The 27192-nt window shown below is 43.9% G+C and overlaps 1 protein-coding gene across 4 annotated transcripts in view; it reads right to left on the minus strand.

Annotated features, from left to right (window-relative positions):
- Positions 1 to 23696, minus strand: part of LOC109868480 (colorectal mutant cancer protein) — a 126584-nt gene extending 102888 nt beyond the window's left edge. The window contains exons 1-3 of one of the 4 annotated variants that reach the window (XM_031802839.1): positions 23282 to 23696; positions 21279 to 21523; positions 20641 to 20876 (exon numbers count right to left, since the gene is read on the minus strand). In XM_031802839.1, the coding sequence (XP_031658699.1) occupies positions 20641 to 20876; positions 21279 to 21523; positions 23282 to 23403 (603 nt within the window). In that variant the 5' untranslated portion in view covers positions 23404 to 23696. Of the gene's footprint in view, positions 1 to 166; positions 932 to 20640; positions 20877 to 21278; positions 21524 to 23281 lie in introns of those variants that run through there. The other 3 variants (XM_020458071.2, XM_020458070.2, XM_020458074.2) reach the window with 3 other exon arrangements.
- Positions 23697 to 27192: the final 3496 nt, after the last annotated feature.

Genomic DNA, 27192 nt, shown 5'->3' on the forward strand with positions numbered 1-27192 from the left:
AAGTAAGAGAAAACTCAGATCCAACCCTTTTCAAATTAACTACTACCTCTTACACAGTGGACCTGAAAGACCTAAGAGGCAAGCCTCCAAGCAAGACATTAGACACTTTTGATGTGGCCAGTAGACAGTTTTGATGTGGCACTTATACAGAAATGTGCAGTCTTACCTCGCCCCCTTCGATCCCCAATTTTCCGACTGTTCCGGAAGAGTTCATGACTTCCCCAAACTCTCAAAATATATTAAGATTCCAGAGCTCTCTCTCCCGACAGAAATGCGATGAAAGAAAAACGCAGTCCCTTAGTCCCTTGTCTTCAGTTGCATGTAGTCTCCAGTGCTGCTGGCTGCTGTGGCAAACCACCTTCATTAAGAAAAATCCCACACTGTGATCAGAATGAACACACACGCACGCATACACGCAAAAACCAAAAGGTGGAGGTAAATACACATACACAAACTCGCGTTCAGAAGTGCACAGTCACACACACCGGCACATGTTCCATGATCCGTTATCAGTTAAGTCATTAGCGCTCCTGCTGCCCCTCAGGAGAACCGTTCCCGAGTGTAACCAAGGAAAACTGATGGAGTCTCTCTTGGCTGGCTCGCCTTTTCCCTGCCGCTCCCCCGTCATCTCCACGCGCTGCCGCCACCCGGGGCCAGGCTCAGTGCGTCTGTGTGTGTGTGTGTAGCGGGCAGCGTTCCCCAGTGGGTTATCGTCTCTGCCGCTCGACTGTCTGTCGGATTCCAGTCTACAGTTGTTCCTCCTTATCCCCCTCTCCCCTTGTTCTCTCCACCTCCTCTCTTCGATATGGATTCAAGTTTTAGCAGCACCCCCCTCTCATTCCTTCAGTCGGTCTGTGCCACTCCCAGACCTCTCTCTCGCTCTCTCTCTGAAACTCAGACAAGCACTCACACCAAAGAGTGCCGCGGCACTAATGGTATGTTCAACAGAGTGCATGCTCTCTCCCTCTCTCCCTCCCTCCCTGAGCTCTAGAAATGGCAGCATTCCAGAACTTTCCCTCATCTCCACTCTTGGAGGATGTTAAAGCAATTAAAGTGCACTTCTGGCATTGTGGCTCCTCTCGTAGACTTAATTATAGTGTGTAGGGTACGCTAATAGACCAGTTCATTAGCAGCCCATTCAGGCCTCATTAAATATGAACAGATTGGAGCACTTCATTAATATATTGATGACTGGTGTTTAGAGCAACCAGTAATGAACGTTTGACTACATGGATCAACGCAATATTTGTTAGCCGATAAGCCTAGCTAATTCAGATAGGTTAGATTATGTTGGTAATGGGAAAGGCAGTCACATAAGGATTAGAAAAAATGCGTAGTACGACCACCTCTTGCTCGGCACTTTGAATGGAACATAGAATAAACTGCTCCCCCTATTGATATTGGTTTGATTTTTGATATGACATGTTGAGATGTGACCGGAAGCCACATTAGGGGAACGACCAAGGTGTCAAGGAGACCACATAGCAAAGTAGCATATACACACACACACACAAAGATGTGGATGGACACAACAACACAAGCAGCTATTTCAGACATGCTCACACATACACACACACACACACACAAACTCAGCAAATAAAGAAACATCCCTTTTTCAGAACCCTGTCTTTCAAAGATATTTGGAATTAACTTGTAAAGGGTTTAAACACTGTTTCCCATGCTTGATCAATGAACCATAAACAATTCATGAACATGCACCTGTGGAATGGTCGTTAAGACACTAACAGCTTACAGACAGCGATTAAGGTCACAGTTATTCAAACTCAGGTCACTAAAGAGGCCTTTCTACTGACTCTGAAAAACACCAAAAGAAAGATCAGGATCCCTGCTCATCTGCGCAAATGTGCCTTAGGCATGGAGGATTGCAGATGTGGCCAGGGCAATAAATTGCAATGTCCGTACTGTGAGACACCTAAGACAGCGCTACAGGGAGACAGGACGGACAGCTGACCGTTCTCACAGTGGCAGACCACGTGTAACAACACCTGCACAGGATCAGTACATCCGAACATCACACCTGCGGGACAGGTACAGGATGGCAACAACAACTGCCCGAGTTACACCAGGAACGCACAATCCCTCCATTAGTGCTCAGACTGTCCACAACAGGCTGAGAGAGGATGGAAGGCAGGACCTCACCAGACATCACTGGCAACGCAACAACGTTTGTGCCTATGGGCACAAACCCACCGTCGCTGAACCAGACAGGACTGGCAAAAAGTACTATTTACTGACGAGTCGCGGTTTTGCCTCACCAGGGGTGATGGTCGGATTCGCGTTATTGTCAAAGGAATGAGCGTTACACCAAGGCCTGTACTCGCGGGAGGGATCGATTTGGAGGTGGAGGATCCGTCATGGTCTGGGGCGGTATGTCACATCATCGGACTGAGCTTGTTGTCATTGCAGGGAATCTCAACGCTGTGCGTTACAGGGAGGAAATCCTCCTACCTCATGTGGTACCCTTCCCGCAAGCTCATCCTGACATGAACCTCCAGCATGACAATGCCACCAACCATACTGCTCATTCTGTGCTTGACAGGAATGTCAGTGTTCTGCCATGGCCAGCGAAGACCCTGGACCCAATCCCATTGAGCACGTCTGAGACCTGTTGGATCGGCGGGGGAGGGCTAGGGCCATTCCCCCCAGAAATGCCTGGGAACTTGCAGGTGCCTTGGTGAAAGAGTGGGGTAACGTCTCACAGAAAGAACTGGCAAATCTGGTGCAGTCCATGAGGAGGAGATGCACTGCAGTACTTAATGCAGCTGGTAGCCACACCAAATACTGACTGTTACTTTGATTTTGACCCCCCCTTTCTTCAGGTACACATTATTCCATTTCTGTTAGTCACATTTCTGTAGAACTTGTTCAGTTTATGTCTCAGTTGTTGAATCTTGTTATGTTCATACAAATATTTACACGTGTTAAGTTTTTTTTAAATAAGCACAATTGACAGTGAGAGGACGTTTCATTTAGAAGGGGTGTTTCAGCGTTTGGGTGATCCTGACCTTTAAGCTCAGCTACAAATCATGCTGCTCCCCAAGCTGGACACTGCAAACTCACAAAGAGCAGAATAAAGAGGGGAAACGCACACAGTCAGGCACCTGCTGGCATATGCCCCTAATTAGAAGTCTGCTTCAAGGCAAGTGAGTCGTAATACTTCAACCTACCACCCTATAGCCCAAGGTTCCCCCTAGCTTCATCCAAAATTAATATTTCATTGTAAATGTAATTCATTCCCACCCTTGTTCTATGTTGCTATTGTCTATATTGTAATTGTTTTTAATAACCTGCCCAGGGACTGCGGTTGAAAATTAGCCGGTTGGCTAAAACCGGCACTTTTACTGAAATGTTGATTAATGTGCACTGTCCCTGTAAAAATAAAAATAAACTCAATAAATAAACTCAATGTCTTCTCTCATCCATTTCACTAGGGGGTAAAAAAAAGAAATATATTAAAAGAACTGTGCTGAAACAAGTTCAACTACCATTCCCAGTTGATATTCTATGAGAACAATATTACAATAAATTTAAAAGAATTCTAACAGCAGGAGACAGTTGAGAAGATGAGAGCCGTAGCAGGAGACAAAAAGTTTTTATTTTCTGACTCTGCACTCGGAGTAATATATCAGAGGTGCTGCTGGGCTACGTTTAGACAGTACTGCTCTGGCCTTGCAAAAACACCTGCATGCATCATTTATGAAGCTGGACTTACGGTACATTGGGAGCTGGTTCACTTTCTAATTGAGTGACTCAAAGAAATGGAATGGAGCAGGAAGTCTAGTTGGTCTCCCTCTCTCCCTGACCAGTGAAAATTAAACGAGAACAATGATATGGAGAATAGACCCCTTCTTTACTCAAGAGTTTTCTTTTTTCTAAGAGGTTTTCTAGGCAGATAGAAAAATAATTAGATAGCAAGATCAAAAAATTATTTGGCTGTTACTAGTAGTGGAAGAAAACTCAAATAACCATCACTATACAACAGGGAAATAAAATCTCCCAGATCAATGTAAAGTAATACAGCACGGCATATATGTACACATATCATACTGCTATAGACTGAAATACACATGAACATAAAATAACATAGGCCTCAATAGAAAGTGATTCTCCAAACAGACTAAAATGAGAGGCATCCCTGAAGATCGACAGCATGTTTCCCATCAAATCCACACAGCAGTCTAAAATGTCCAACAATCTCACCCACATAGATATCCAAGTCCCAACAGTTACCCTTTGCAGTGGTCTCTGGTCTCGAGCTACATCCACTCCAACCTGGCAAATCAGCTCTAGGCTATAGGGCCGGCACGGCCTAAAGCGACTTTCCCCACAGAAATACCACCCATCTCTTTCATCCTGCCCAGCCTTGCTTACCTCATCACCAACGTACAGTCCTCTCAACAGCCCTCCAACATCAACATGTTAGTCCAAAAGAGCTATATAAAAAGACAAGCTAGGCTAACACATTACGGCTAACACCTTGTTAGCGACCAACACAGAGCTTGGAGGACACAGTGACTGTGCATTGCAGTGGTGCTGGCTGGGAGGATGTATCAGGAGACTCTATTATGCTTTTCTGGGCACTTTTCCAAGGGGGTGAGAAAAGAGGAGTGGCACAGGGAAAGGGACAGTGTCAGTGCCACAGTGAAACCCAACTTGACTGTGTGTGAAATCAAATCTGCTGCGGGGCAGATAGCGATAGAGCTAACCTGGCTAGCACACAGGGGGGCTATGTATTGAGGGCATATATAGCAGCTAGCCTAGCACACAGGGGGGCTATGGGTTGAGGGCAGATAACGATAGAGTTAGCCTAGCTAGCACACAGGGGGGCTATGGGTTTAGCGCTAGCCAGAGTTACAGACGCTAATCCAAACAGTGGCAGCTAGCCCCCAAAGAGGGAGGACTGGCTCACGGCCAGCCTGGTGGTGTCATTCTTTCACTACCTGCTGAGTGAAAGGCCTTTAATCACATTGTCTGATCTATAGAAAAACAACTCCCACCAAAGCAGGAAATAGGCATAATACTGTTATAAGACTGACATAACACCTGTCACAACTGGTTATGACATCCTCAACTGGTCACAACGATTAATTGTGCAATTTTGACCAGCAGTTAGGCACAAATTGGGCGGGGCTAAATCTATGGGATGCGGCATGGAGAGAGAGGACTCAAGTAAACTATAAAAATGGACGTTACACACAGCTATCACATTTAACAAACCAAACATTCAAATACCGCTATAGAAAGTAAAGCACAAACCCAAAATTGTCCATGCATCAATACCGGTATATCATAAATACGGTTTACCGCCCAGCCCTAAGGCCCATTGTTGTGCCATTCATTCGCAGCAATACCCTCATGTTTCAGCATGATAATGCATGGCGCCATGTCGCAAGGACCTGTACACAATTCCTGGAAGCTGAAAATGTCCCAGTTCTTCCACGGCCTGAATACTCCCCAGACATGTCACCCATTGAGCATGTTTGGGATGCTCTGGATCGACGTGTACAACAGTGTGTTCCAGTTCCCACCAATATCCAGCAACTTCGCAGAGCCATTGAAGAGGAGTGAGACAACATTCCACAATCAACAGCCTGATCAACTTTATGCGAAGGAGATGTGTTGCGCTGCATGAGGCAAATGGTGGTCACACCAGACACTGACTAGTTTTCTGATCCACACTCCTACCTTTTTTTTGTAAAGGTACTTGTGACCAACAGATGCATATCTGTATTCCCAGTCATGTGAAATCCATAGATTAGGGTCTAATGAATTTACTTCAATTGATTTATTTATTTATATCAACTGTAACTCAGTAAAAGCGCTGAAATTGTTGCATGTTGCGTTTATATTTTTGTTCAGTGTATATTGGTGCCCTTTAGCAGCCTGTGTGTGTCTAGATTCATACTGGTTAAGCTATGTAGAAACCTAGGCTATGCTCTTTCGGTTAGGCTCTTTGGGAGCACGGTAATTAATGGGGGAGCAGGCTTTGTAAGACCAGGAGCCAAACTAGCTCACAACTTACAAGACACAGGTCATGAACCAAGGCTGGTGTGGTAAAGGGATAGCCTGCTATGTGTAAGTGTTGTGTGTACCTCCAGAGGCAGAAGAAGAAGCAGAAGGCTCTGTCTGTAAGCACATTCCTTTCTGGATCACTCCCTTGGTGACTGCGTGTACATCGTCCACCTCTTCCTTCTCTACCTACCACTCTTCCTCCCATTCCTCTGTGTCTTCCTTCCCCTCTTCCATGAACATGTGGTGCGACGGCTCGGCTGCGTCTACATCCTCTGCTTCCTCCTTTCCCCTCTTCTCTCATCATCTTCCTCCAAACATCACTCACTTCTCTTCCTCTGGTGAAACACTGTTCCCTCATAAGCCACTGCAATATCGAAGAGAGCGACATGTGCTGGCTCATTTAGTCAAAATAAAATTTCCTCCTCCCTAAATCCATCAGATACTGCATGCATCTGTTAACCTTTTTACAGTCATGGGAATTGGCCTATATCAACTGGGCTAAATTGAAATGTTTCTTACAGAATAAATATGAAAAGCATATGCATAACCATGGTAGCAATTGAAAGGGAACATTTTGGAGATTATGGGGAAATTATTAGACCAAAGACATTTCACCTGACACAAGACTGAATCTAAAAAAGAAACAGTTGATGTGATGTTCATTTTATATTTACAGGACTTTCGCAGCATTTGTTTATAACGAAATCTGAACATACTCTGGATACAATTAGTAACATGATAAGAGTATTCCTGGAGAATATGGGATAGGTACAACATAAGACAAAAAAATGATACAAGTTTGAGTGAGAGGACTAACTGGTGTCTCCAATTGGCCATATACACCTCTCCAAAGTGTGCACAGTTCCTGAGTCATTTCAATGCACTTTTATGACTCAAAGAAGTCTTCAACTCTTGTAGTTGTTTTGTTCGCAATCCAAAAACAGTCCATTATAAATCGCAATCTGGGTCAGATCCTAATTTTGGTGCACATAGAAAGGAGTTATGAGTGCATACAAGAACGTCTGCCATGGCAAATGTTCTTCACAATAGACAAACATAGGATCATTGTGTTCAGAACAACCCAGGGTATGATTTAATCTTGTAACTGTACATCAAACATAGTGGTCATACACGTTGACACTGTATATGACAGTCGTTTTATGATATGGAAATGTCAAGTCCACATTTGGACTCACAGGTGTTTGGTTTGCTTGTATGACATCAAAGCTGTAATTATTATAATCCTCAACGTCTCATTTTTCTAAATACACAAGAGTCCTCTTAATTTACAGCATTTCCCTCACCCAGACGACAAAACATTTGCAAAAGATGCCCAATTAGCAGGAGAGATGGAGGCAAATTCTTGTCGTGCACGGTGCTCAAGTTCAGAATGTCTCTCCTGTGAGAAGAATGTCAAAAACCTGTGACGCGCAGAGCCGGAGCGCTGATGTCATGTATAGCATGTTACTGTACAACCATTGTGTTTATCAGTGCCCACATCTGCCATTTTCAACCCATATACAGGTACGAGTGTAAAGGGCTAATTAACAGATATTGATTTAGCTTTTTGCTGTCTTGAAAATAGGCTTATCTATTAGGATTACTTTGCTCTATTTTGGGGCTTGGCTGAGAACCTAGTGTCATATCATAGGGGGATTTCATACTGAGACACCAGATGGAGAACAGCAGTGAGAAAGATACAGCCAGCTCTGCACTTCTGCTACGGACAAAACCTCACCATCCACACCAGTGGTTATATTACACATGCTGAAAGAGAAACTGCTATATAGGTTAATATAGGCTACTGTATGTGGCATGGAATCAAGATCATACAAAAGTCTCTGCAAAACACTAGTGTAAAGAGACATCTCTGACTATGGATAGCCTAGATCAGTCCGTATGGTTGCAACTTGTGGCATTAGCTTACCATACATCATGTTGTAAAGTAGTAGAGCATAATTACAGCACAGCATTACAGAGCAAACATCACTTTCCAAACCTATTTCAGTGTTTGTAGAGTTAATATTGAATCATGTGTTAATGCTTTGACCACACTATGAGATTGAAACCCCAAGCCAACTCTGGTAACAACCGTTAAATAGATAAAACATTTATCTCACTTTCCAAGGTCAATAATCAAGTATCAAGTCATCAACCATTTGACTCAAGGAATCTTGATTTCCGAGGCCAATCTCTGGTTGCATAAAGATAAAGTGAACTACTTGAGCATTCAGAAAACTACCATCGACTAAGGTAAACGTGGCTGAATGCAGTGGGTCATCGGATGAGAGCTCTTAGGATAATGAGCCCGATAATGAGATGGCAATAAACTGTGTGTCAGGCATGAATCATGGGTGTGATCAGAGGGTAATCCAGCAGTGCTGATGAGATCACACTTAACCACACACACACACACACACACACACACACCAATGTGAGCATGTAGGCATGAATCATGCCTGCACTCACAGAGAACATGTACAATGCCTTCAGAAAGTATTGACACCCCTTGACTTTTCCCACATTTTCTTGTGCTACAGCCTAAATTTTAAATGGAGTCAATAATTATTTTGGTCACTGGCCTACACACAATAACCCATAATGTCAAAGTGTTACTATGTTTTCAGAAATGTTTACAAATTAATAAAAAAATGAAAAGCTGAAATGTCATGAGTCAATAAGTATTCAACCCCCTTGTTACGGCAAGCCTAAATAATTTAAAGAGTAAACATTTGCTTAAGAAGTCAAATAGAGTTGCATGGACTCACTCTGTGTGAAATAATAGTGTTTACCATGATTTTTTTAATGACCACCTCATCTCTGTACCCCACACATAGAATTACATGTAAGGTCCCTCAGTCAAGCAGTGAACTTAATACACAACGACCAGGAAGGTTTTCCAATGCCTGGCAAAGGGTACCTATTAGTAGATGGGTAAAAATTAAAAAGACATTGAACAGACATTGAACATCCTTTTGAGCATGGTGAAATTATTAGTTGCACTTTGGATGGTGTATCAACACACCCAGTCACTACAAAGATACAGGCATCCCTCCTAACTCAGCTGCCAGAGAGGAAAGAAACCACTCAGGGATTTCACCATGAGGCCAATGGGGACTGTAAAACAGTTGTGAGTTTAATGGATGTGATAGAAAAAACTGAGGATGGATCAACAACATTGTTTACTGAGCAACATTGTAAATGCAACATGTAATAATGTCAACGCTTTTACTGAGTTACAGTTCATATAAGGAAATCAGTCAACTGAAATAAATGCATTAGGCCCTAATGTATGTATTTCACATGACTGGAAAGAGGCGCAGCCATGGGTGGGCTTGGGAGGGCTTAGGCCCACCCACTTGAGAGCCAAGCCCACCCACTGGGGAGCCAGGCACAGCCTATCATAATTCGTTTTTCCACACAAAAGTACTTTATTATAAACAGAAACACTCCTCAACACCCAGCATAGTGGCCTTTTATTGTCCCCAGCAAGGTGCATCTATGTAATGCCCATGCTGTTAAATCAGCTTCTTGATATGCCACACCTGTCAGGTGGATGGATTATCTTGGCAAAAGAGAAATGCTCACTAACAGGGATGTAAACAAATGTGTGCGCAAAATTTTAGATAAATAAGCTTTTGTGCGTACGGAACATTATGTGATCTTTGAAACATGGGACCAACACTTTACATGTTGCGTTTATATTTTTGCTCAGTATAGTTACTCCACAATACTAAGCTAATTGACAGCATGAAAATAAGTTAGCCTGTACAGAATAAAAAATATTCCAAAACATGCATCCTGGGTGCAACAAGGCACTAAAGTAATACTGCAAAAAAACATGGTAAAGCAATTAACGTTTTGTCCTGAATACAAAGTGTTACTGTATGTTTTGTGCAAATCCAATAAAAAAAATACTGAGTACCACTCTCCATATTTTCAAGCATAGTGGTGGCTGAATCATTTTATGAGTATGCTTGTAATCGTTAAGGACTGGGGAGTTTTTCAAGATAAAGAAAGAAATGGAATGGAGCTGCAGGCAAAATTCTGGAGGAAAACCTGGTTCAGTCCACTTTCCACCAGACACTGGGAGATTAATTCACCTTTCAGCAGGACAATAACCTAAAACACAAGGACAAATCTACACTGGAGTTGCTTACCAAGAAGACAGTGAATGTTCCTGACTGGCTGAGTTACAGTTTTGACTTAAATCTACTTGAGAATCAATTTGACAGAGCTTGAATTTTTTTTTTTATATAAATGTGCAAATGTTACACAATCCAGGTGTGCAAAGCTGTTAAGCCTTGTACACACTGCAGGTTTTAATGCTCACTCAGTTTGGTTTTTCAAATCGGATGTGTGTACAGACAGCACTGCAAAAATATGCTGACATGGCTACGGTAGTTGTCATAGTAACAATGGGTGTGTGCCAGGCCTGGAATTTCATGTTGGCCTTCAAGAGGTGCCCAATCTGCCAGGGCACCAAGGCCATCTGCTTGAGCACCAAAGCCATTAACCAAAATAGCCAATGAAATTGATTTGAAAAAATGAAAAAAAAAACAGCTATTCTGTTAAAAAGACAATCCTAGTCATATTAACAACACATTTCTGAAGGATATTTTCTTTGTCTTTTTTTATATGAAAGCGCCCGCAGTCCCTCTTATAGCCTACTGCCATGTGCGCATTGCTGCACTTATAATGTGAAGAATAAGCCTAACAGTTTAGTAACATTTTAAGCTTAACATTCTGATCTGTTGCATCAGCCTAATTTATTTTAAATGTTTTTTTTGTTGTAGGCTACAGTGGTTGTATTAATTTGGGATCTATCGCGTCCCACAACTGTTTGAGAGTATGTTTGGAAGATGTATTTCTCGTACAGAAGGTCAAGCTAACCAATAGAATAGGTAAACTTGTGTACTATGGGGGATTGTTGATTGACTTAGGCTAGTGCTTTTGCTGTTCGTTAGGCATACTCATCTTGTTGGCTGAAGAAAAGTAAATGTCAACAGTTCTTCTAACATCAATTAGCACCTCGGAATTCGATAAGGACCCCGATGTGTGTCTGTCCTCTTTTAGTCTACTTCGGAGCTGCGATGCCTGTGAGAAGGAGCCAATCATGTGACAGGCATTGGCTAATTAAGCAACAAGGCCCGGGGGTGTGGTATATTTCCAATATACCACGACTAAGGGCTGTTCTTATGCAAGATGCAACACGGAGTGCTTGAACACAGCCCTTAGCGGTGGTATATTGGCAATATACCATAAACCCCCGAGGTGCCTTACTGCTATTATAAACTGTTTACAAACGTAATGAGAACAGTAAAAAGTACATTTTGGTCATACACGTGGTATACGGTCTGATATACCATGGCTTCCAGCCAATCAGCAGCATTCAGGGCTTGAACCACCCAGTTTATAATCAGAATTTAGATATCTGAGAGAGCGATATGAGTGAGAAGAGCTTCGGAGTAAGGCAATTGGCAGCCGTGAGAAGAGAATTATTATATTCAGCCCAAGGGCACAACGGCCACTTTGGCTGCAAAGCATGGATTTCTTGGGGGTGAATTACGGCCACACATGGGGGCATAGAACGCTGTTGTCACCGTCGCCTGTAAATTCGAGTCCTGGTGTGTGCACAATGTTGTAGGCTGACTGGTGGTGGTGCTCGTGCTTCCTATCATTCAAAAGTTACGTAGCAAGATATGGTGACAACAATGCCTGTCATGGAAGTTTCCCAGTTACTTTGAATGTTCAAAATCATAGTGTAAGAACACTTTTAAAGCCTCAAAGGATAAGATGATCCAACTTTCAAAATGAGTCCTTTTTGGCTAGCCACAGCAGTCAACTAGCTAGCTAGCCGTTTAGCTTTCTAGCACATTAACTCATTTGTTTGTAAACGATTAACAAGCTAGTTAGCTACAACAAGTTATTGTCAAAACTGTCAACAGAGTAGCTAGCAAGCAACAAGATATGCCAAATAACAGTATAAATGTCACGTTCTGACCTTAGTTCCTTTGTTTTGTCTTTGTTTTAGTATGGTCAGGGCGTGAGTTGGGTGGGCAGTCTATGTGTGTTTTTCTATGTTGGGGTTTTGAGTTTGGCCTAGTATGGTTCTCAGAGGCAGCTGTCAATCGTTGTCCCTGATTGAGAATCATACTTAGGTAGCCTGGGTTTCACTTTTGAGTTGTGGGTGTTTGTTTCCATGTGAGTGTTTGGGCCACACGGTACTGTTTCGGTTTTTGTAAATTCACGTCATCGTTTATTGTTTTGATTCAGTGTTCAGTGCTTTCTTTATTAAAATCATCATGAACACTTACCACGCTGCACTTTGGTCCGATCCTTACTCCTCCTCAGACGAAGAGGAGGAAATCCTTTACAATAAAAACCACTTGAGGGGAAATAAATCAGATTTGACTGTTCAGACAAGACCGATTTGTACGTGGCTTGAAATATCTGATTCCATGTGCTTTTTGGCTGTTCAGACTGCAGGAAAAAAGAACAGATTTTAATCAGATATGCAAATAAATAGGATTTGAGTCAAAACTGCCAATGTGAACAAGGCTTTAGAGACATACCCAGAAAGACAAATCGCTGTAATCACTGCCAAAAGTGCTTCTACAAGGTATTGACTCAGGGGGGTATGTCAATTATATACAGTATATCTGTATTTCATTTTCAATACATTTGCAAAAATGTCTAAAAACATGTTTTCAATTTGTCATTATGGGGTATTATTGAGTGTAGATGGGTGAGAAAAAAAATCTACGGAATTCATTTTGAAAAATGTGGAATAAGTTAAGGGGTGTAAATTCTTTCTGAAGGCACTGTATCTATCTCAATTACCTCATACCACCGGACATCGATTCGGTACTGGTACCCTGTTTATAGAGCCAAGTTATCGTTGCTCATTGTGTATTTATTATTACGTCTTATTATTTCTCTATTTTCTTTCTCTCTGCATTGTTGTGAAGGGCCTCTAAGTAAGCCTTTCACTGTTAGTCTACACCTGTTGTTTACAAAGCATGTGACGAATAAAATCTAATCAGAAAGGTATCGTCGTCTGGGTTAGGGATTTTCTTGTCCCATCGCGCACTAGCGACTCCTGGGCCGGGCGCAATGCACGCTGACACAGTGGCCAGGTGTATAGTGTTTCCTCCGACAAATTGGTGTGCGGCTTGGCTGGGCTGTGTTTCGGAAGGACGCACGGCTCTCGACTTTCGCCTCTCCCGAGTCCGTATGGGAGTTGCAGCGATGGGACAAGACTAACAACCAATTGGATACGACGAAATTGAGAAAAAAGAGTAGAAAAATAAAAGGTATCCAAATCAAAGAGGAATGAGAAAAGTGTGAGTTTTAGTCCAATACTGTTGGAAAGTCCCTTTGACAGTGAGGTACCGTCCTCATTGTTGAATCTGTTGGTGGCCGCTGCATATGTCCCATGTCTACATTGACAGTGTTAATCTGCCTTTACAGCCCTGGCCAGATGCTGGCTGCAGCCAACGGGGTAACATCATTCCCGTATAGTGATTAGCTTCCCCCTAACTTGCCAAACAAAATACCAGATAATGAACAGGGGTGTGAATAAACTCAAAATGCCACAGAAAGCAATCTGCAAACCCAGGGATTAAGTTTCTTCTCAGGGGGATAATGATATGCAGCTTATTTTCCCCAAACACAATGTTGTTTACTGAGTGTGGAGGGATATGGAGTTGGGTAATGACTGTTGGGTGAGGGGGCATGGGATTCTATTCAACCAGGGATGGCAATGTATTCTCTGCTATACACAGCGCTGGCTGACGCACAAACACACACACGCTCTCCCTCTCTCACGCACGCCACGCACACACACTCAATGTTTCTATTAACACAGGAGAAAATGTAGCATTCACTCGCCACTCAGCAGCTGATGTACAATGAACAAAAATATAAAAATGCAATGTAAAGCGTTGGTCCCATGTTTCATGAGCTGAAATAAAAGATACCAGAAATGTTCCATACGCACAAAAAGCTTATTTCTTTCCAATTCTGTGCACACATTTTTTTTAATATATATATATATTTTTTTACATCCTGTTAGTAAGCATTTCTCCTTTGCCAAGATAATCCATCCACCTGACAGGTGTGGAATATCAAAAAGCTGATTAAACAGCATGATCATTACACAGGTGCAACTTGTGCTTGGGACAATAAAAGGCCACTATAAAATGTGCAGTTTTGTCACACAACACAACGCCACAGATGTCTCAAGTTTTGAGGGAGCGTGTAATTGGCATGCTGACTTCAGGAATGTCCACCAGCGATGTTGCCAGGTAATTGAACGCTAACTTCTCTACCATTAGCCACCTTCAACGTCGTTTTATAGAATTTGGTAGTATATCCAACCGGTCTCACAACCGCAGATCACGTGTATGGCGTTGTGTGGGCGAGCGATTTGCTGATGTCAACGTTGTGAACAGAGTGCCCCATAGTGGAGGTGGGGTTATGGTGTGAGCAGGCATAAGCTACGGACAACGAACACAATTGCATTTTATCGATGCCGATTTGAATGCACAGAGATAGCGTGACGAGATTCTGAGGCCCATTGTTGTGCCATTCATCCACCTCCATCACCTCATGTTTCAGTATGATAATGCATGAACCCATCTCACAAGGACCTTCCTTGGCCTGCATACTCATCAGACATGTCACCTAATGAGCACGTTTGGGATGCTCTGGATCGACTTGTACGACAGCTTGTTCCAGTTCCCGACAATATCCAGAAACTTTGCACAGCCATTGAAGAGGAGTGGGACAACATTCCACAGGCCACAATCAACTCTATGCAAAGAAGATATGTCACACTGCATGAGGCAAATGGTCGTCACACCAAATACTGACTGGTTTTCTGATCCACGCACCTACCTTTTTCTTGAGGTATCTGTGACCAATAGATGCATATCTGTATAGATTAGGGCCTAATGAATGTATTTCAATTGAACTGTAACTCAGTAAAATCGTTGATATTGTTGCATGTTGCATTTATATTTTTGTTCAGTATATAATCTCTTAATATTTGCAAATGCCCTTCAAGGTCAGAACGTAATTCCATACAAGGCCTCCACATACTAACATGGTCTACATGAGTGCATGAAGTAAGATAAAACTTACATGCTGACCAAACCACTAGCGTGACATGCACGAGCATTGCAATTGAGTAACACATGCATGTTACTCAATCATTAAATCCAAACTGCCCACGAGCGTCTACGTAGCCAGGTGCTAAATTAAAACGTGGTTCTTGACGCGCTGCAAGTCCCGCCTCTACCGTCTCCTCATTGGTTTATAGGAGCATATACCCACGTGGGTGATTGAAAGATGAACAGAGGTCCACACTCCAGTTGGTGGTGGTAATGCACCTTAAAGTTGGTTGCCAACCGCCATATAAAGCCCAAAGAAGAATAAGAAGCCTGAAGGAGGAGAGATTACTAGAAACTCACACGGTTTTACATTTTATCTGTGGATTAATTGTAGGATTAGAGGACCTTGTGCATTTCAGGTAAAATGTTTAATGCTTTTAGACCTGTCCCCAAATTAATATAGTTGGTTCAGAGTTCGTTTTGGTATTTTAACCTGCGTGTCCTAATCGCACGCATCTGGTGTGGAAGGACAAAATCAACATGCGCATGATGGTGCGTGCCCGGTCTAGTCAGCATGTTAGCCTACATTTTTGGAGGGGGACTGACTCTCTTGCACTGGACTCTACCCACACATATACTACACCGACACTACAACACACACAAAACATATACACACATGCATATTGACGCCACACGCACGCTGCTACTCTGCGTATTATCTGTTTATTATCTATCCTGATTGCCTATTCACTTTTACCTCTACCTACATGTACATATTACATCAATCACCTCAACTCTCTCATACCCCTGTTAATTGATTCGGTACCGGTACTCCTTGTATATAGTCTCGTTATTGTTATTTTATTGTGTTACTATTTCCTTTTTGTTATTTAGAAAATGTTCTTACTTTTGAACTCTGCATTGTTGGGAAAGAGCCTGTAAGTCAGTATTTCACAGTAAAGTCTACACCTGTTATATTCGGCACGTGTGACAAATAAACTTTGATTTGTCATTTAGACCTTTTACATTTCAACTTTTCATAAACCCAAATAAAAAGAACCAACCCAGGCATTAAAAATAACTAACAAATACAATCATAGGCTATACAGCATCTATACGCTCCCCCTACTCTGAAAACATCCCAAAACATGACAGGGACCATGTCCATAAAGTCCCTGTGCTACCTAGAGAACCAAAGCATTGATGGTTTCACAGCCTTTGTAACGGCGTTCTTCGTTTGTAGAAAGAGAGTCGGACCGAAATGCAGCGTGGTGGTTACTCATGATCTTTAATGAAAATAAAGTGACGATACATGAAATAACTAATAAATACAAAAACAACAAACGGAACGTGAAACTTATTACAGCCTATCTGGTGAACACTACACAGAGACAGGAACAATCACCCACGAAAGACAAAGCGAACTCAGGCTACCTAAATACGGTTCCCAATCAGAGGCAACAAGAAGCACCTGACTCTGATCAAGAACCGCCTCAGGCAGCCAAGCCTAACTAGACACACCCCTAAACCTAGCAATCCCAAATCCTATAAAACCCCAATACGAAACACAACACGTAAACCCATGTCACACCCTGGCCTGACCAAAATATATAACGAAAACACAAAACACTAAGACCAAGGCGTGACAGAACCCCCCCCCCCCCCAAGGTGCGGACTCCCGGACGCACCTCAAAACCATAGGGAGGGTCCGGGTGGGCGTCTGTCATTGGTGGCGGCTCCGGCTCGGGATGTGGACCCCACTTCATTAATGTCCTAGTTCCTCCCCTTCGCGTCCTGGGATAATCCACCCTCGCCGCCGACCATGGCCTAATAGTCCTTACCCAGAACCCCACAGAACTAAGGAGCAGCTCGTGACTGAGGGGCATCTCGGGACTGAGGGACAGCTCGGGACTGAGGGGCAGCTCGGGACTGAGGGGCAGCTCGGGACTGAGGGGCAGCTCGGGACTGAGGCAGCTCGGGACTGAGGGGCAGCTCGGGACTGAGGGGCAGCTCGGGACTGAGGGGCAGCCCGGAACTGAGGGGCAGCCCGGAACTGAGGGGCAGCCCGGAACTGAGGGGAAGCCCAGTACTGAGAGGAAGCCCAGTACTGAGAGGAAGCCCAGTACTGAGATGAAGCTCAGGTAGGTAGTAGGCTCCGGTAGATCCTGGCTGGCTGGCGGAACTGGAAGATTCAGGTTGACTAGCAGATCTGGAAGATTCTGGTTGACTGGCGGATCTAGCTGCTCTATGCAGACTGACAGCTCTGACTGCTCCATGCAGGCTGACAGCTCCTTGCAGACTGGCAGCTCTTTGCAGACTGACAGCTCTGACTGCTCCATGCAGACTGACAGCTCCTTGCAGACTGACAGCTCTGACTGCTCCATGCAGGCTGACAGCTCCTTGCAGACTGGCAGCTCCTTGCAGACTGACAGCTCCTTGCAGACTGGCAGCTCCTTGCAGACTGGCAGCTCCTTGCAGACTGACAGCTCTGGCTGCTTCATGCAGACTGACAGCTCTGACTGCTCCATGCAGGCTGACAGCACCCTGCAGACTGGCAGCTCCTTGCAGACTGGCAGATCTTTGCAGACTGACAGCTCTGGCTGCTTCATGCAGACTGACAGCTCTGACTGCTCCATGCAGGCTGACAGCTCCTTGCAGACTGGCAGCTCCTTGCAGACTGGCAGCTCCTTGCAGACTGGCAGCTCCTTGCAGACTGACAGCTCCTTGCAGACTGACAGCTCCCTGCAGACTGGCAGCTCCTTGCAGACTGACAGCACCCTGCAGACTGGTAGCTCAGGCTGCTTCAAACAGGCAGGAGGCTCCGGCAGCGCTGTAGAGAAAGAAGGCTCTGATAGCGCTGAACAGGCGGGAGACTCCGACAGCGCAGGAGGGAAGGAAGGCTCTGGCTGTGCTGAACAGGCGGGAGACTCCGACAGCGCAGGAGGGAAGGAAGGCTCTGGCTGTGCTGAACAGGCGGGAGACTCCGACAGCGCAGGAGGGAAGGAAGGCTCTGGCTGTGCTGAACAGGCGGGAGACTCCGACAGCACAGGAGAGGCGAGGCGCACTGTAGGCCTGATGCGTGGTGCGGGCACTGGTGATACTGGAGCGAGGACACGCACAGGAAGCCTGGTGCGGGGAGCTGCTACCGGAGGACTGGTGTGTGGAGGTGGCACAGGATGTGCAAGGCTAGGGATGTGCACAGGAGGCCTGGTGCGTGAGGCTGGCACCAACTTCACCAGCCGACTAACACGGTGCGTGTATGGACGAGTATGGACGAGTATGGAGCGCTAACTCAGGTGCCATCAAATCCCCGACACGATCCGTCGGACGAATATGATATCTATAGCATCAAGCTAGCAACTCCCTCATTACTCTCCACTCCACTTTCCCCATTAACTCCTTCACAGTCTCTGCTTCGCTCACCTCTAACACCGGCTCTGGTTCTGGTCTCCTCCTTGGCTCCTCACGATAAACAAGGAGAGTTGGCTCAGGTCCATCTCCTGACTCAGCCACTCTCCCTCTGAGCCCCCCCCCCCAATACATTTTTGGGGGTGACTCTCGGGTTTCGCTCTGCGCCGCCGTGTCTGTTTCTCCAACTCCATTCGCCTATAGCCTTCTTCGCACTGTTCCAGCGAATCCCATGCGGGCTCCTGCACTCTCTCTGGGTCGGCCGCCCACCTGTCGATTTCTTCCCACGTCGTATACTCCATGCCATTGCTGTCCATAACGTCCTCCTTTCGCTTTTCCTGCCTGTTACCACGCCGCTTGGTCCGTATGTGGTGGGTGATTCTGTAACGGCGTTCTTCGTTTGTAGAAAGAGAGTCGGACCGAAATGCAGCGTGGTGGTTACTCATGATCTTTAATGAAAATAAAGTGACGATACATGAAATAACTATAATAAATACAAAAACAACAAACGGAACGTGAAACTTATTACAGCCTATCTGGTGAACACTACACAGAGACAGGAACAATCACCCACGAAAGACAAAGCGAACTCAGGCTACCTAAATACGGTTCCCAATCAGAGGCAACGAGAAGCACCTGACTCTGATCAAGAACCGCCTCAGGCAGCCAAGCCTAACTAGACACACCCCTAAACCTAGCAATCCCAAATCCTATAAAACCCCAATACGAAACACAACACGTAAACCCATGTCACACCCTGGCCTGACCAAAATATATAACGAAAACACAAAACACTAAGACCAAGGCGTGACACTTCCTGTGTCAGGAGCCAGATATTCCATTGGACCTGTGGTCGAAGCCTGGCGGCCGCATTAAACACAGCTACCAGCAGGTCAAACCCGTAAAGTGGGACTCCTAATTGCGTGGGGGGTGGGGGGGCTAAAAACAGTTGCTACACCACCGCACCTTATCACACATAATGGTTAGGCCTGGAAAGTGACTAGTCACTACACTTTCTACATCAGACACAAACATCACTTTCTGTCACTCACAACCGACAGCGTTTAACCTCCCATTCTCTCTGGTGCCTGTGCTAATCTACAGAGGGACGGTGTCAAGATGTGAATGTCAGTAATAAACTTCTAAATGATTTCTATGGGTCCATAAAGGCGCCCAGCCCTGAAACCTGATATAGGAAGGAGATATGACAGCCCAATGTGATGAATAATAAATATGGATGCATTAATAAAGGGGTGTGATTACTGCTCAGGGGAGGTGATGGAGATTATACAGATACCCTGATGATGATACCCCTTAAGGCTAAGTGACAGAGAGAGCCAAGGTCAACACTTAGGCAGAGTTTGAATCCCTACCTGGATGAAGCATAAAAAGCATTGTGATACCTCGCTGTGGTTCTAGCGTCAGAAGAGGTCTGTAGGTTTGACAGTTATCTTGCTGAAGAGTAAAGACAACAGGGACGGTGTCGCAGTTAAGATCAGTATCTTCAAATCCTAACCATAATGAGGGGGCACCCTGATGTCAAGCCATTCAGGCCCAGTGACTGCTCTAAGCAGGAGAGGTAAATGCAAGAAGATTGAGTTATGATGAGCAGCACTGCCCTCTGCAGCATAACCACGCTTACTACACCTATAATTAATTAATTTCCCCCTATCTTCATGGTGAAAGTCTTTTCCCAGGAAGATTATATTGATTTTCAATGGTTCAAATTTTACACAGCATCACAACACTTCTTAGGTTTCTGTGTGTTACCAACTAGACATTGTATAAGTGTTGGAGGTGCCAGCTGACAACACGGTTGTCTTTTCTGTAACTGCAATATCTCCAGACTCCACCATTCATTGCACACTCATTCCTTCATCGTTGGCAGTAAACATCCAGTAACTCAGAGGCTAAGCAGTCAGCTGAGAGTATCGCAGTTGCAGTCTGGCTTTTGACTAGAAACAACTATTTTGGCCATTGGGTGGCTAACAAAATAATTCAAAAGGCAACATATCAGGAATCCATCAAATGCTATCACCAGCACTATGCAGTACGCACTCAACACCAACAGCAGTCCACTCACTGTGTTGGCCAGCTCCAGGTAGTTTCCCTCCAGGGGAGCACAGCGGGTGCTGGTCTGGGCCAGGAGTTTATGAAGAGCAGCCTGCTGTTCTAGGACCGTCCCAGGCTGTTCCAGGAGCTTCTGGAGAATGGCTGGCTGCTGCTGGGTCTGTGTCTGCTGAGGCTGGATGTCTGAACTCTGAAGGTCCCGGGCCCCAGAGTAGTACTCCCAGCTCTCTCTGGCTCCTGACAAGGCCCCTAGGGGACACATGATAACTCGATAACTAACAGGTAGTAAACTTAGAAATAACAGGTAATAACTCATACCTAATAAGCAGTGTGAAGGTTTGGCACTCCCAAACAATTCTGTGGGTTTAGCAACAGAGCTAAAAACTCTAGCCTCAGTCATGCAGGTTATGTTTTGGTTGTTTCATTTTAGCACTTTGGTGTCAGTTGTTTATGGTTAATAATGACTGTGTAATAAGGGTTAGTGGTTGTTTGCAGTTAGTTGTTGAATGTTGGGTATTAGATTTAGTTTTTTGGTGTTGCCTGTTCTTAGCTGGTTTTATGCTTGTAGGCAGCTATGATTAATTGGCATCTCTTGTTTAACAATGTAACTCAAAATTCTGGCTAATCTTGATTGGCTATCCCCAAACTCACCCCTGCTAATCTCACTACTGGTTGGCCAGGAGGTGATGTGTTCCCTGAGCTTCCTAGTGTCAGAGTCCTGGGAGCATTGGGAGATCTCGCCCTCTTCCTTACGGATCTCATTGACCAGCTGCATGCGGCAGCGGGTGAAGTCCTCAAAGGAGATCTTGCCTCGCTCGTCTGCTCCCAGCTGGTCCATGATCTCTGCCACAGACCCCTCCATGTTTAGCTGTCTACACACCATCAGCAGGTCATTCCTAACAGGAGACAGGGAGAGAAGGAGGTTTTTAGGAAGATGGAAAAGTTGCAGGAGAGAGGGAAGGAGATACAGGCAAGAGGAAAAGTATGGTGATAAGCAAAGAAACAGGGAGAACATGAGTGGGACATGGTGAAGGAGGGACATGGTGAAGGAGAGGCAGAGAGAAAAGAAGAGGGAGAGGCAGAGGTAAAAGGAGAGGGGGGGGGGGGGGGGGGGGGAGAAGGACAGGAAGATAACTGTTTTCAATTGAAGAGTGGTGTAAAAATTGCAGCACCAAGTTGAATTGCTGATACGTTAGCCAGGGCAGCAGCCTGAGGAATTGTCTTCACTTCTCAAAATAATGAAAATAAACAAATATTAGGACAGGTTTGGAGGGGGAAAAATAGGTTTCCTATATGAAGTGGAAAGGCATATACAATTACAGCAAACGATATTCCCCTATTCATGGAAATTGAACATTATGCCCCTCCAGCTGTAGTTATTCAGCACAATGGATATCTTATTCGTCAGTTTCATGTCTAACAGCTGGAATGCATGGAGAATATAGCCAAAGCATACATTTTCACAGAACTGGTTCCATGAATCATCTTTGATGCCTTACAGGGGCAACCAATCCATTTAGCAGTGTGTTCTATGCCACAAATATACATAAAAACATGCATCTCAAATGACTAAGCAAACCATGGGCTTTTCTGTAACAAAAGAGAGGGCTGAAAAAGATGTGTTTGAGTTTAATCAAAAGTAACCAATGCTCTTAAGCTCTCCTCTCCTGCATGTTTTAATTTTGCTCACCGCTCTCTCTGCTTGTGTATAGCCTGAAGCATGCCTACTTTACTGCCAAGAAAGAACATTCAACACTTCAGAGTTCATGAGCATTTTATAATTACAGACCACCACTATGATTATAACTCATATCGCTGTGTAAACTGTAACTTAATAACACCATAACTCACACTCACAAGAATATGTTAGGACAGGAATAGGCCTAGATTCCCTATTCCGAGGTATGGACAAATGTTTAGGTTCTCTGTGCTCAGGAGTCTTCTCCGTGATCTTGCCTGGCTCATGCCACTTTTCTGCAGCCTGCACATGAAATGAAAAAGGTCTTTGGATGCTGCATCAAATCCAGTTGCTGTGTACTATGTTGGAGTGTTGGTGTTTATTTACACTATGCAGTAGCCCTCCTCAATGAGCATGTGTGAAAGCAGTTCTGACTCAGTGCACAAGTTTTTAGAACATACGCAATGTCCATACTTTTTTTTTTTGCAACAAGCTACAAACTGAATGGTTATGATTATGATATTGGTCACATAATAGGAAGTATGTTATTGGCCAACAGTTTCTTCTAGTCTGGAGTTAGTAACGTTATATGAGTATGATTGTCTGGAGACTAGCTTTTTTTAGTTAGCTAGCTACATTCTTAGTTTCAACTAAATACACTGTTGCAACATTTTCATTGTCAAATTACATTTTGAGTTGCTTTCAAAAACTCAAGCCAACACTTCCATGGCATGCAGATGTTTTTCGATAGTTTGCCCTTGCCAGTTATCGAGACTGGGCATGGTTCGATGTCTTCGAATCAAAATCCGAGGACTTGTTCGCTACGGAAGTCACTGGCAATTTGTTCACATTACAAAACTAACTAAACAAGTGATCATATTTCCAGATCGTATATACATGTCTGGAAAAATCTGTTTATTTGCATTCGTTAGCCTTCAATTCTAACCCCACCGTGTCGTTGATAAAATAGACTTACCTGTTGATGTATCCATCACCGTCACCGTCGCAAGTCTGAAACAACCGCCTCATCCTCTCCTCTTCGCCGGTGCTAGATGTGTCACTACTGCCGCTACTCACACTCACCTCCACCGCCGCCATGATCTTCCCTGAATACCGTAACTAGTGTGCTAAGCTACTACCCCTCCAAGTATTCATTCTCAACGAAGTAACTGCCTCATCATCACACTTCCCGTAAGTGTCGACTTACTACCCGACATCGGATTGAATAGAATCAAATATAAACTTCGGTTTAATTCACATCTGCAAAAAGGAAGGTGCAGCACGTGCCGTAAAAGTTAACCCCGAAAGTCGCGAATAGAGAGGCGTTAAAAAGCTTTGGGTAAACTGCTGTGGAGTGAGTGTCGACCGAAACTCAGTGGGACATATGTGAAGCTAGCCACAATAAGGATTAGCCACAATAGCGGAATTTGCGGTTCGCCTTCAAAATAAAACTCCCTACTTGAAAGATGAAAATGGATGCAAATAGTGGAATTATGACATATTTGAATGAGTTATTACTAAACCATTTTGGAATGTTGTTATATAAATTAAACAAAAAACAATCATGAGTTAATTTGACAAACACATCTGTAGAATGGGTGGGTCCACAGTGTCCTCGGATGGGTCCACAGTGTCTCCTGACCCCTCCTGTCTCAGCCTCCAGTATTTATGCTGCAGTAGTTTATGTGTCGGGGGGCTAGGGTCAGTTTGTTATATCTGGAGTACTTCTCCTGTCCTATTCGGTGTCCTGTGTGAATCTAAGTGTGCGTTCTCTAATTCTCTCCTTCTCTCTTTCTTTCTCTCTCTCGGAGGACCTGAGCCCTAGGACCATACCCCAGGATTACCTGACATGATGACTCCTTGCTGTACCCAGTCCACCTGGCCGTGCTGCTGCTCCAGTTTCAACTGTTCTGCCTTCTTATTATTCGAACATGCTGGTCATTTATGAACATTTGAACATCTTGGCCATGTTCTGTTATAATCTCCACCCGGCACAGCCAGAAGAGGACTGGCCACCCCACATATGCTCTCTCTAATTCTCTCTTTTTTTCTCTCTCTCGGAGGACCTGAGCCCTAGGACCATGCCCCAGGACTACCTGACATGATGACTCCTTGCTGTCCCCAGTCCACCTGACCGTGCTGCTGCTCCAGTTTCAACTGTTCTGCCTTATTATTATACGACCATGCTGGTCATTTATGAACATTTGAACATCTTGGCCATGTTCTGTTATAATCTCCACCCGGCACAGCCAGAAGAGGACTGGCCACCCCACATAGCCTGGTTCCTCTCTAGGTTTCTTCCTAGGTTTTGGCCTTTCTAGGGAGTTTTTCCTAGCCACCGTGCTTCTACACCTGCATTGCTTGCTGTTTGGGGTTTTAGGCTGGGTTTCTGTACAGCACTTTTGAGATATCAGCTGATCTACGAAGGGCTATATAAATACATTTGATTTGATTAGAAATCTCACTATGGATGTATTCAACTTCAGAATTGCATTGGGGGCATACTTATATTTCACTGTGCAGCCTTACTTATGGATTGAAATGGCGTATCAGTCTACTCAGTGACACCCACAGAACACAACTGTGAAGAGTTACACAAATATTAGCGTCCTAGCTCTTATTACGGGACTTTAACTGTGGGAAATCACTTCCCCAGGCAGCCTATTGTGCGTAATGACATTCATATTTCACTGTACAGCCTTGTCTATGGATTGTGGATCAAAGAAATGGGGTATCAGTCTACACAGTGACACCCACAGAAAACAGCTGTGGAGAGTTTACACAAATACTAGCATCGTAGCTCTTGTTACAGAACACTGAAATCCATGTGAAATGAGCCACATTAAGCCTACAAGTCAACCTACTATGTGTATTGGACATTCATTTTCTCTGTAAACCAAATCCAATTTTATTGGTCACATACACATGGTTAGCAGATGTTAATGCGAGTGTAGCGAAATGCTTGTGCTTCTAGTTCCGACAACACAGTAATATCTAACAAGTAATCTAACAAATTCACAACTACCTTATACACACAAATGTAAGGGATGTACATGTAAATATATGGATGAGCGATGGCCGTGCGGCAGAGGCAAGATGCAGTAGATGGTATAGAGCAGTATATACATATGATTGATGTAGGATATGTAAACAATATTAAAGTGGCGTTATTTAAAGTGACTAGTGATACCTTTATTAAGTCCATTAATTAAAGTGGCGTGAGATTTGAGTCTCTATGTTGACAGCAGCCTCTCTATGTTAGTGATGGCTGTTTAAAAGTCTGATGGCCTTGAGATAGAAGCTGTTTTTCAGTCTCTCGGTCCCAGCTTTGATGCACCTGTACTGACCTTTCCTTCTGGATGATAGCGGGGTGAACAGGCAGTGGCTCGGGTGGTTGTTGTCCTTGATGATCTTTTTGGCCTTCCTGTGACATCGGGTGCTGTAGGTGTCCTGGAGGGCAGGTAGTTTGCCCCCGGTGATGTGCTGTGTAGATCGGACTACCCTTTGGAGAGCCTTGCAGTTGAGGGCGGTGCAGTTGTCATACCAGGCGGTGATACAGCCCGACAGGATGCTCTCGATTGTGCATCTGTAGAAGTTTGCGAGTGTTTTAGATGACAACCCAAATCTGTACAGCCTTACCTATGGATTGTGGATCAATAAAATGTGGTATCAGTCTACTCAGTGACACCCACAGAACACAAAAACACAAATATTTGTGTAAACTCTTTATAGTTGTGTCCTGTGGGTGTCACTGAGTAGACTGCTAGCCAATTTCATTGATCTACAATCCATAGGCAAGGTTGCACACAAGTATGCCCCAATACAATTCTGAATTTTTATTTTACCTTTATTTAACTAGGCAAGTCAGTTAAGAACAAGTTCTTATTTTCAATGACGGCCTAGGAACAGTGGGTTAACTGCCTGTTCAGGGGCAGAACGACAGGTTTGTACCTTGTCAGCTCGGGGATTTGAATTTGCAACCTTTTGGTTACTAGTCCAATGCTCTAACCACTAGGCTACCCTGCCACCCCTGCTGCCCCAATTTGAATATATTAACAGTGCAATTACAAAAGATTTTTACTTTGTTGTCAAATTAACTCATTATTGTCTTTTGTTGAATTTATATAACATTCTAACCTTGTTGAGCATTATATAGTCCAAATATGGCACGATTACAGTATTTGTATCCATTTACATCACTTTCAATGGGAACATTTATTTAGAAGGCAAACCAAAAATCCCACTAATGTGGTGAATCCTTATTGTAGCTAGCTTTACATAGATCTCAGTGGGTGAGTGCGTAAAAGGGCTGGATTTTCGACAGTCTAGCAGAGAAAGGCACTTTATATTAAGACATGGGATATTGTCCTGGGCAGCATGAAAACTGTGTGAGTATGCACAAGGACTGCACATTTGTATTTGATATTTAAATATAGAAAATTGATTCTATGGGTTTAAACCAACATAGATAGCCGAGATATTATTTTAAACAGAGGCTCCTCAATAAAGTTCACCACATGTTGTTGCAAAATAACAAAGCACTTCATTGATGAAACATGCATTTCTTTGATGAAACATGAATACCTGAAGTAATAAGTAATAATGTATGTTGGCTGTGAGCTATTTACAGCAAGGGTTCTCAAAGTGGGGACCACTACTCTAGGGGTCACGGCCAAATCTCAAAATATATTTTTTTTAATAATATTTTTTTTAAACAATTGGACATAATTTTTTTAAATTAATATTTATAACAACAACAGATGAAACAAATGTTGGCCAAGGGATCCCCAGAATAAGTTTAAAGTGTGGAAAACCATAAAATGTCATATTATTAATCTACAATTGATGTTCTTAACCCTGAGTAACATGTGCCTGGGAGGCTCACAG

This window comes from Oncorhynchus kisutch, linkage group LG23 (assembly GCF_002021735.2).
Source record: "Oncorhynchus kisutch isolate 150728-3 linkage group LG23, Okis_V2, whole genome shotgun sequence".
NCBI classification, from domain to species: Eukaryota; Metazoa; Chordata; class Actinopteri; order Salmoniformes; family Salmonidae; genus Oncorhynchus; species Oncorhynchus kisutch.